The sequence below is a fragment of the Orycteropus afer genome, unplaced genomic scaffold, assembly GCF_000298275.1.
Source record: "Orycteropus afer afer isolate SDZICR_OR568_19922 unplaced genomic scaffold, OryAfe1.0 scaffold00378, whole genome shotgun sequence".
NCBI classification, from domain to species: Eukaryota; Metazoa; Chordata; class Mammalia; order Tubulidentata; family Orycteropodidae; genus Orycteropus; species Orycteropus afer.
In genome coordinates this window covers 1,215,386-1,227,485 of record NW_006921965.1, presented here as the reverse complement: position 1 = coordinate 1,227,485, position 12,100 = coordinate 1,215,386, and the positions used below count along the sequence as shown (strand labels likewise).

Below are 12,100 nucleotides of genomic sequence, written 5' to 3'. Positions count from 1 at the left end.
CTTACTGGCTGTCCTTTGTAGGTAACTTTTTGTTTTTCCCATGCTGCTTTCAGGATTCTGTCTTTGTCTTTGGTTTTGGTGAGTTTGATGATGATGTGTCTTGGTGATTTTCTTTTGGGGTCTATCCTGTTTGGGGTTCCTTGGACTTCCTGAATGGATATATTCCCATCTTTCATTATTTCAGGGAAGTTCTCCTCCAGCAAATCTTGGAAAATTTTCTCAGTGGTTTTGTTTTTCTCTTCCTGTTCTTTTCAGTCTTGCAGGTCCCCAGTGTCCTTGAGGTTGCTGGAAAGCAGAACGTGGTCTTAAGCCCCAGGAATCTGTGAGAGCGCTGTCTCTTTAAATATCCAAAATAGTCAAGCTGCTTTTTAAACCTTCAACATCGGCACCCTCTGGACTGGCAAAAGTCCACAGTTCAGCCCACCTTTCTCTTCACCTTCTCCCTTTGTTCCCCAGCCACTCTGCACAGTCCTCCATGCAGTCCCTGGCAGGCAGGGTGATTTTTAGGTTAATTCTTAGGTCCTACCACCACTTAGGAATCTCCAAGCTGTCTATGTTCTCAGGATCACTCAGGATCGCTGCCAGACTACAGCTCCGTATGTCTCCTTTTTTGGTATTTTCACTCAAATTCTTCGCTAGTTGGGGTTTAATCGACTTCTATATCCTTCCCTTCAAGGCTCAGGGGTCCAACATTATCTTCTGTGTCTGTATTAATTCGTTTCCCTTTTCTTTGTCTGTGTTAGTTGGTTTCCCTTTTCTTTGTTGAAGAGGGTCTGTGCAGTCTTTCTGCCTAGTCCGCCATCTTGCCAGAATTCCTGTCTTCCAAATTTCTTGGCATAAATGATTAAGTACCTTGAGCACTGCATCTGTTTGTGGAAACATCTCGATGGATGTTCCATCAATTTCTGGAGCCTTGTATTTTGCCAATGCCTTCAGTGCAGCTCAGACCCTTCCTTCCATACTATTGTTTCTTGATCATATATTATCTTCTGAAATGATTGATCATCCACCAATTCTTTTTGGTACAGGGGCTCTGTTTATTCTTTTCTCCTTCTTTTGATGCTTCCTGCATCATTCAACATTTTGTCCATAGAATCCTTCAATATTGCAACCTGAGGCTGGAATTTTTTCTTTAGTTTTCTTTAGTTCTCTCAGCTTGAGAAATGTTGATTGTGTTTTTCCCTTTTGATTTTCGAACTCCAGGCCTTTGCATATTTTGTTACAATACTTTATTCTGTCTTCTCAAGCTGACCTTTATAATCTTCTGTTCAGCTCTTTTTCTTCATCATTTCTTTCATTGTTTTACCTACTCATTCAAGAACAAATTTCAGAGTCTCTTCTGATATCCATTTTGGTCTTTTCTTCCTTTCTTTTCAATAACCTTTCACTTTCTTCATATATGATGTATGATACCATCCCACAACTCATCTGGACTTGACCACATCCTTCTTTCTAGTCTGTCTTAGACTGGAAGCTCCACTGGACCTTATCTATTATTGTTCAGTGTGTCAAATCTATCCATCAGATGGCTATCTAAATCAGGTGGTTATACTTAAGATTCTACTTCTGCTCTTATGGAATTTTCAAATATTTTCTTCAGTTTCAACTCGCATTTGCATATGAGCAATGGATGGTCTGTTTCACAGTTGGCCCCTCCCCTTGTTGTAACCAATGATATTGTGCTCTCCATTGCTCTTTCCACAGATGTAGTCAACTTGATTCCAGGGTATTCCTTCTGGCAAAGTCCACATGAATAGTCACTGGATATACTGTTGAAAAAAGGCATTTGCAATGAATAAGTCATTGGTCTTGCAAAAATTCTGTCTTGTGACCTCCAGCATCATTTCTTTCACCAAGACCGTATTTTCTAACTTGATGCTTCTTTGTTTGCAACTTTCACGTTGTTGTTGTTAGATGCCTCTGAGTCATCTTCAATTCATAGCAACCCTGTGCACAGCAGAATGAAACATCACCCTGTTCTGTGCCAGATCTGTGATCCCTGCTATACTTGAGACCATACTCACAGCCACTGTGTCAATCCATCTCACTGAGGCCCTTCCCCTCCTTCATCTACCCTCCACCTTACCAAGCATGACATCCTTCTCCAGGGAACGGCCCCTTCTGATAACATGACCAAAGTAGGTGAGACAAAGTCTGGCCATTCTCGCTTCCAAGGAACATTCAAGCTGCATTTCCTCCAGGACAGATTTGTTAGTTCTTTTAGCAGTCCATGGTACTTTCAGTATTCTTCACCAACACCACAACTCAAAAGCATCAATTCTTCTTCAGTCTTTCTTATTCATTGTCCAGCTCTCACATGCATATGGAGCAATTGAAAAGTATCATGGCTTATATCAGGCACACCCTAGTCATCAAGGAGACATCTTTGCTCTTCAGCACTTGAAAGACGTCTTTCGCAGCTAACTTGCCCAGTGCTATACGTCTTCTGATGTCCTGATCTGCTTCCATTGGTGTTGACTGTAGAAACAAGCAATGTGAAGTCTTTGACAATCTCAATCTTTTCTCCATTTATTATGATGCTGCTTGTAGGTCAGTTTTGAGGTTTTTTTTTTTTTTTATTGATATGTAATCCATACTGCAGACTGTATTCTTGAATCTTTATCAGTAAGTGCTTCAAGTCATCCTCACTTTCAGCAAGCAAAGTTGTGTCATCAGCGTAGCACAGGTTGTTAATGATTTTTCCTCCAATCTTGATGTCACATTCTTCTTCATATAATCCAGCTTCTTGGATTATTTGCTCAGCATATAGATTGAATAAGTATGGTGAAAGGACACAACGCTGACACACTCCGTTCTTGATTCTAAACCATGCAGTGTCCCTTTGTTCCATTTGAATGACAGCCTCCTGGTTTATGTACAGGTTCCTTATGAGTACACTTATACTTTAATTAAGTGTTCTGGAATTCCCATTCTTCTCAATGTTATCCACAATTTGTTCTGATCCACACAATCAAATGCTTTTGCATACTCAGTAAAACACAAATAAATACCTTTTGGAATCCTTTGCTTTGAGCCAAGATCCATCTGACATCAGCAATGATATCCATCATTTCACATCCTCTTCTGAATCCAGCTTGCACTTCTGGAAGTTCTTTGTCAATATAGTGGTACAGTCGTTTTTGAATTATCTTCAGTAAGATTTCACTTGGTTGTGATATTAATGATAATGTTTGATAATTTCCACATTCTGTGGGATCATCTTTCTTTGCAATGTGTACAAATATGGATCTCTTCCAGTCAGTTGGCCAGGTAGCTGTCTTCCAAATTTCTTGGCATACTGAGTGCATGCCTCAAGCAAGACATCTGTTTGTTGAAACATCTCAATGGGTATTCCATCAATTCCTGGAGACTTGTTCTTCAGCAATTGCTTTAGTGAAGCTTTGACTTCTTCCTTCAATATCATTGGCTCTTGATCATAGGCCACCTCCTGAAATGGATGAAGAGGTATCAATTCTTTTTGGTACAGTGACTCTGTGTATTCCTTCCATCTTCTTTTGATGTTTCCTGCATTATTCAGTATTTTGCCCATAGAATCTTTCAATATTGCAAATTGAGGCTTAAATTTTTTCCTCAGTTCTTTCAGCTTGAGAAATGCTGAGCATGTTCTTCGCTTTTGGCTTTCCAACTCCAGGTCTTTACACACTTCATTATAGTAATTGGCTTTGTCTGCTTGACAAAGCCAATTTTTGAAATCTTCTGTTTAGCTTTTTTATCTTGTCAGTTCTTCCATTTGCTTTGGCTACTCTCCACTCAAGAGCAAGCTTCAAAGTGTCTTCTGTCATTCATTTTGGTCTTTTCTTTTCTTTTTTTTTTTCCTCATCTTTTTAATGACCTCCTGCTTTCTTCATAGATGATGTTCCTCATGTCATCCCACAGTTCTTCTGGTTTTGGGTCATTAGTGTTTAGTGCATCAAATCTATTATTTAGATGGTCTCTAAATTCAGGAGGGATATATTCAAGGTCATATTTTGGCTCTCATGGACTTGTTTTAATTGTCTTCAATTTCAAGTTGAACTTGCATATAAGCAGTTGATGGTCTGTTCCACAATCAGCTCCTGGTGTTGTTTTGGCTGAAGATTTTGATCTTTTCCATCTCCTCTTGTCACAAATGTAGTCAAACTGATTCCTGTGTGTTCCATCTGGTGAAGTGCATGTGTATAGCTGCCATTTGTGTTGTTGAAAAAAGGTATTTGCAATGAATAAGTCTTTGGTTTTGCAAAATTCTATCATGGATTCTCAAGTGTTAATTCTGTCACCATGGCCAAATTTTTCAACTACCGGGGATTCTTCCTTGTTTCCAACTTTTGGATTCCAATCACCAGTGATAAGCAACACATCTTGATTGCATGTTCCATCAATTTCAGACTGCAGAAATTGATAAAAATCTTCAATTTCCTCATCTTTGGCTTTGGTGGTTGGTGCATGAATTTGAATAATAATAGTATTAACAGGTCTTCCTTATAGGCATATGGATATTATCTTATCACTGACAGCATTGTACTTCAGGACAGATCTTGAAATATCCTTTGTAATGATGAATGCCACACTATTCCTCTTCAAATTGTCATTCCAGGCATAGTAGATCATATGGTTGTCTGATTCAAAATGGCCAAAACCGTCCACTTCAGCTCACTAATACCTAGGATGTCAATCTTTATGGGTTCCATTTCATTTTTGGCAACTTCCAATTTTCCTAGATTCATACTTCATACATTCCATGTTCCGATTATTAATGGATGTTTGCAGCTGTTTCTCCTCAATTTAGACATGTCATGTCAGCAAATGGAGGCCTTGAAAACTTTACTTTACACATATCAGTAAGGTTTTTTCTACTCTGATGATACAGCACTTTCCCAGTCCTATTTTGAGAGCCTTCCAACCTAAGTGGATTGTTGTCCTGAACTGTATCAGACAGTATTTCTGGCTGTTCATAAGGTTTTGCCTGGCCAATTCTTTGAGAAGTGGATGGCTCCTCCTTCTTCCTAGTCTGTCTCAGTCTGTAAGCTGCACTGAAACCTGTGCACCATGTGCAACCCCCCTGGCATTTGAAACATTGGTGGCACAGCCTCAAGCCTCACAGCAACGTGCCACCAGAGCATGACAAACTGATAGACAAATTTATCTCCCGTAGCTGTTCCAACCCTCTCTACCCTCCCCTTACCAGGATCCCTGCTGCTTGCTCACTCTGTCCTTGAAGCCCTGGCTTTCCTTTCCTTTCCCCTCTGCTCTTCCTGCCACTTGGGAGTTGGGACCTGGGTCCCTCCCCTTACGTGGATCCCTCTGCTGCTTGCTCTGTCCTGGATGCCCTGGTGTTCCTTTCCTTTTCCCTTCCCTTTTCACATTCTAATCAACAGCGATTAACAATTAATCATGAATGAGTATTTGGTCAATTTCTGACTGCACAAGTTGGTAAATATTTTCACCTTCTTCATCTTTGGCTTTAGTGATTGATGCATAAATTTGAATAATAATAGTATTAAATGGATTTCTTTGTAAGCTTATGGATATAATGCTATCCCTTGCATTTCAGGACAGATCTTAAAGTATTCTTTTTGATGATGAATGTGATGTCATTCCTCCTCAATTTGTCATTTCTTACATAGTAGACTATATGACTGTCCAATTTGAAATGGCCAATGCCAGTCTATTTCAGCTCACTAATGCCTAGGAGATTGATCTTTATGTGTTTCATTCATTTTTGACAGCTTCCAATTTTCCTAGATTCATACTTTATGCTTTCCACATTCCAATAATTCATGGATGTTTGCAGCTCTTCTTATTTTGAGCCATGCCCTGAAAGTTTACCCCATCTGCATCATTAAGCTTGACTCTACTTTGAGAAGGCAGCTCTTCCCCAGTTGTATTGAGTCCCTTCCAACTTGAGGGGCTCATTTTCTGGCACTATATTAGAGAATGGTTCACTGCTATTCAATGTTTTCAGTGGCCATTTTCTTCAGAAGTGGACCTGACCACATCCTTTTTCCTAGTTTTTCTTAGACTGGAAACTCCACTGAAACCTGTCCACCTAGTGACACTGCTGATATTTGAAATACTGGTGTCATAGCTTCCAACATCACAGCAACAAATTAGCCACTGTAGTATGACAAACTAACAGATGAGTAATGGATTAAGAGGTTACCCTTCTACAAAACAGATGTTAAAAATCCTCTGCATAAAACTTGGCCTCTCTTTTCAGAAGCACTATCCATCATATTCTCATTCTGAACTGAAAGTGAAGAGGAGCTATTTCTCTTGAAATTTGGCTGGAAAGACTTCAAGCAATTTCCTACCTCGTCTTTACAACTCATGAAAATAAGAAGGGAATGAATTGGGATTTTGTTATATAAGATTTGAGAGTGGGGATGACGTCTTACATTCACTCTTTGGTGTAGTTCTGCCTTGGTTTCCTCATCATCCCACAGGTCATCAGGAAGAGAGTTGAAATCAGCTTGCCAATGAGCTACAAAATCTTGCTTGTGATCTGGACGCATTAGAAAATGCTGGAAGCTTGTTCTGTAAGGCATTATGAAAAGATAGATCTTAAGCATTATACTTGTAAAATGTGAAATTCTAATTTTGGTAGCTTACTTACCTAACCTCATATAAGTAAGCAATCACATTATGCTGATTTTCTCTCAGATGCCTCAGCACTGTTTTGATGTTTTGTATATAAGAACTTTCAGTTAGTTCCCAGTAAGGTACTAAAAATGAAGGTATTTCCTGTTAAATAGTAAAGCACAGAAATAATTATCTCACAAATTTTTCCAAATAATTTAGTCAAAATAACAATACTTAACAAGAAGATCAAGATGCAGTGACAATTACTTAAAATTTCCTTGGTGAAATGTCTTGCCCCTCTTTCCTCTGTTTCCCCCAGTTAATTCCTATTCCAAGTAATTCTTCACATCTTAGCTTTGACATCTAATCCTAATTCTTTTTGACACCTTTCCCTAATATGACAAGTGATACAAATTCATTCTTATTTAAAGTTAAGGAAACTGAGGCAACATAGATTAAAGAACATGTACAAAGTCACACAGCTGATGTGACATAGCTGGGATTTGAACACAGGCAGACTGATTATCAGCTCATGTTTTTATACAATTCACTCTACTGCCTCACTGTTTTTAAAAAAATTTTAACAGCTTCTAACATGTTACTTCATTTCTGAAAAACTCCATGGCTTCCTACTCCTAGCAGGTAAAGACCAAATTCTTCAGCATTGCTTTTAAGGTATTTCTTAATCTGGCCCTTACATCTTTCCTCAAGATCTGTCCTCAAACCTTCTGCTCCTGAACACATGGAGCTCTCTGACTGGGAGTCACCCTCCCTGCATTCCCTATTCAATATACTTATACTTTAACAGATAATCTTCCAGCAAAGTCACATCTTACCTCTTTTTTTTGAATGTTTCAAACTAAATTTCCTTTATGTTCTAACATTTTAAGCACCAATTACAGGTGCAATTACAAAATTGTGTTATAATTAGTTATTTATGTGCTTATGTCTCACCACCAAGTGGACTATGTTCTTGGACACAGAAATTTTAATTTGCTTATTTTCTATTCCCAGTGCTTAATATACCACTTGAACATAATAGGTGTTGAATAAATGCTATTATGGATGTACACATACTCACTTGACTCCAGTTTCATCATCAGTTAAAATTTTAGGAGATTGGATGGCCCTATCTAGCTCTAAAATTCTACAATTTAATATCCAATCATACCTCAAGTATTCATTTAATATAAATTCATTTGTGCGAAGGAACATTTTTAATTGTGTCAATGTTCCCCTGACATTACTTTCACATCCTTTCCTGACATAATTCCTACCCTTTGGTTTCTAATTTGTCACAATCTCTCTTACAGGGTGTGGTGTCCATAATGGTACTAAAGATCATTTTACATAGGCACATTGCTAAAGTGCCCTCCTGGTTGGCTTTAATCCACTAAGCAACCTCTGGATATTGAGAGAGACCACAGACAATGGACCTAAGTGAATTAAGATCTTGCTCACAGCTCTCATTTATTTACTCAAAAGGACAATTGTCAAATGGTATTTTGAACTTGAGAGATACTATTTCTAAGATGTTTCCTTAATTTACCTGCCCAATCTTGTTATCAGGAAAAGGAATGGGCCAGTTCAGCAGGACTTAACTCTTATTTTCCTTTCTTTTTCTTTTTTACTTTATTTTCTTCACTATTAAACTTCCAAGACTCATTCTGACTCCCCATGATCATTTTTATACCTCAGAAATGCTCAGAAGTCATGTTTTAATAATTTGCTCTGGCATTTTCTCAGGAATAATGTATAGATTTACTTGCCTGTATTTTACTAAATTCCAACTGCTTTATCTTTATTGAGGCAATTCCCTTCATCTGGACACCTAGCTCATTGGACTCAACTCAATGGCAACAGATTTTTTTGTTGTTGTTGTATGTTTGTTTTTTTGTTCATTTGGTTACCTGGAATCCCTTGTATCCTCTGAGTTCTAGAGTTACTGTAGGTCCTTCTCATCCCTGGGATGTAATTTTTTGGATCTGAGGACTTGAATGGCTGTGATATGACTAGGTGTTCATATCCATCTTCTCCAATCAAATAGTCCTCTCTTTGATAGAGAAGACCTAAGTGTAAGAGGAATTTAGTAACCAAGGCCATGCTCTCCAAAGCTTCAAGGCCCCTCATTTTACACAGGCATCTTCCAAGGTCCTGAAAAAAGCCTAGCACTTTGTTCACTGTGTATTTTGTAAAATTTTCAAAAGTAAAATATATTTTTTAAGTGCAATACTGGTTAAGTCTGTCATCCTTTTCCAATCTGACTTCCCTTTTGTCATACTTCCCTTCATAAAGATACTTCCTCATGCCCTGTTGTTGTGTGTCATTGAGTTGATTCCAACTCATGGTAACCCTATAGAACAGAATACAACCACCTCACAGTGTTTCCTTGGCTGAAATCTTTATGGAAGTAGATCACTAGGACTTTTCACCTGCAGAGTGGCTGGTGAGTTTGAACCACTGACCTTTTGGTTAAAAGGTGAGTGCTTTAACCAAAGTGTTCCTTTCCATAATGCCATAATTGGGCTTCATAAATGAAGCTGAAAGAAAATTTTCTAGAGTGGGAGGAAAAATGTAGAACAAAACTCAAGAACACAAAAATGACCAGAATTATTAGTGGGATAGAGACTGGTGGAACTCCTGAAACTATGGCCCTGGGTTATCCTTCAGGCCTGGAAATGGACTCATTTCTATGGATTGGCTCTCAGTCCAACAGTAGAAAGACCTACAAGCAGAACACTTATCCCTGGGAGGTGTACCCACCTACCCCAGGGAGATGCACACCTTAGATCAATCAGCCATGAGACATCAGAGGGGCAGCATTCACATAGAGGGAAAGCTGGACAGACAGAAATGCATAGATAAGAAGGGCACAGAGAAGAGGTAGTCACAGGGAGGAGAGGGAAGGAGAATTTTTTATGCTTGGGGATTGCAATCAGGTCTGTGAAAGCAAATGTGCATGAACTTTGGGAGTAAAATGAATCTGCTTTGTAAATTTAGACCCAAATTATAACAACACCAACAAAAAAATAATAAAAACATAAATAAAAGAAAATGTTCCAAACTAACAATAATTAAAAAATAATAATAATTCAACTATGTTAGAGGGAAGTCTAGATTAACTTTCTATTCTCTCTAAAGTGTTGTCACAAAATCATTGTCATATATAAGGACAATCAAAGAATACATACCCACAGATGTAGGGAAAAGAGGATAAAGGTGTATGGAATAGCTGAAAAAAGAAGTGTCATGTTATTTGTCATTTGTGATGTTTGTAGTAGTTTTCAGTTTTCCAAGTTTATAAAAAGGAGTTCAAAGTGGTGCCTTGGCTAAGGCATTTGGCTGTTAATCAAATGGCCAGTGTTTGAACCCACAAGCTACTCTGGGAGAAAAGTGAAGCACTCTTCTTCTGTAAAGATTTACAGCCTTGGAACCTATGGAGCAGTTCTACTATGTCCTGTAGTGTCGCTATGAGTCAGAATTGAGTCAATGGCAGTGGGTTTGGTTTTGGTCTAAGTTTATAAAAATATTTAACTAAAGAAATAGTCACAAAGATATATTCACTTTCATACTTGAATTTGCATTTATATTTTGTGTTCTTTTCTTAAATCTTCAGGCCAAACCTATAGGTCTCACAAAAGCTGGGTCCTACTTCCATTAATTTCACATTATCTTATTTTATTTTCACTGTGTTAGGTAATTTAGCTACAAAGTCTGTTTTTTTTTTTTTTGTCTATGTCTTTTCAGCAAGGAGCTTTGTAAGTGTCCTTGATTCAGCATCTGAGAGCCTGTAATGGGCCATTCAATGAATTCCTGTCCTTCCATTATTTTTCCTGATTCTTTGGAGATCAGAGCTCTTCCCAACCCCTTCTTAGGTGACCTTAGTTTCTTTGACTCTTAATTGGGATTATTAGATCAGATTGTTGTTGTTGTTTTCTGAGCCTACCTATTTCTCCTACAGTCATATTCTCCTTTAGAGTTCAGGTTATGATGTGACTGTACTTTTGAAGTATTCTTTCTCTCTCAGTAACTAGGGTACCTATCTGCTTATGTTCTGTCAGTTTCTTATTTCACTTCATCTATGGCTTTCTCCTAGCTCATTGGTCACTTCCATTCACCTACCTGTTCATATTTCTTGCCTAATACTAAATTCAAAGTAGAAGCACTTAGAGTTCTAGATTTGGGGAGGTGAAACTGCCAGCAATGTCAGTCAACTGGTAGGAAGCTCTGCTTTAAACAGAGTTATGCTTTTGGCAGAAGAGTCTCGTGTTATGTGTGTCATCCTCCCAAGGAAAGAAGCACATGGTTTCCAAACGCAACAGCCTTGAGAAGGAGGAGCAGGAGGAGGTGGGGTGGTTGGTCAAGGGCAAGGGCATTGACTGAGCCATAAGGTTCGAGGCACAGCTTCCCCTTTCCGGAAATCTTGCCTCTGGGGAGTCTGTTCTCATGCTTCCACAGGCTGGAAAGCAAAGACCTCTAGCTCTGATTGCCTCCTTGGGTTCCCTCTGCATCTTCCAGGTGGCTGGCAAAGGGAGAGGCCTCAGGCTCTCCTTGCATTGCCTGGTCCTCTGCTGCAAAAAGACAAATGTGCAAGAATCTTTCTTCTCTCTTCCCCTCTGGGTGCCTGTTGAGGTGTGGGAGGTCTGGGGTCCTCAGAGGCCTGGAATTAGGGTCATCAGACAAAATATAGGATTCTCAGTTAAATTAGTTGTTATCTGAAATTAAAATTTAACTGGCTGTCCTGTATTTTTGCTAAATCTGGCAACTTTACCTGGAATGCAGTTACTGAGATGGCCTCTTTATTAAACCTGAGCTTTCTCCTGTGTGCCAGTGTTTCCTGCACACTTTGCTCTTCGGAGCAGGTAAGCTCTCCATCTCCAGTGTTGGGAAACATAGGGTGGGAACGTGGCTACACTGGGTCACATGCCCTTCTTGGTTTCTATGCTTGCAGCCACTTCTAGTAGTAGCAAAAGAAGTTCACATGGTCTTGTGTAAGTAACTAGAGGACTGTGTTGTATATCTTCTGTTGTCCCTCCAGACCAATTTTCTACACTTCTCCACCCAGTTCAGGACCTTGGGAGACTGATTTATGTGAAGTCCTAGCAGGAGAGATGTGTGCAGAAAGGATGTGAGGTTGGGTTATATTTTTCCTAGCTGCTCTCTCCTGGTCACTATGGGTGGTTGTTTTCCTCTGCTGAAAGTCACAGCTCCTATCAGATGACTCATTCAAGATCCAAGGGTCTGCTCCCTTTCCTTATCTCCTCAGGTTTATAATGGCTCCAGTTATCCCTAGTCTGGGGTAATTATTTAATCCTGTAGATCTCCTTAATTAGCACCTGTTTTGGTTACTTCACGGCATTCTAACAGAAAAATATACCACAAATGGGATGGCTTTAGCAAACAGGAATTTATTCTCTTACAGTTTGTTGTTGTTGTTGTTAAGTGCTGTCGAGTCGTTTCCGACTCATAGCAACCCCATGCACAGCAGAACGAAACACTGCCCAATCCCGCGCCAGCCCCA

The 12,100-nt window shown here is 39.2% G+C and overlaps 1 protein-coding gene across 1 annotated transcript in view; it reads right to left on the bottom strand.

Moving 5' to 3' along the window:
* Positions 1-12,100, bottom strand: part of SPEF2 (sperm flagellar 2) — a 369,265-nt gene that overhangs the window by 139,176 nt on the left and 217,989 nt on the right. The window contains exons 17-18 of the mRNA XM_042782582.1: positions 6,614-6,741; positions 6,396-6,534 (exon numbers count right to left, since the gene is read on the bottom strand). Of these exons, the coding sequence (XP_042638516.1) occupies positions 6,396-6,534; positions 6,614-6,741 (267 nt within the window). The remainder of the gene's footprint in view (positions 1-6,395; positions 6,535-6,613; positions 6,742-12,100) is intronic.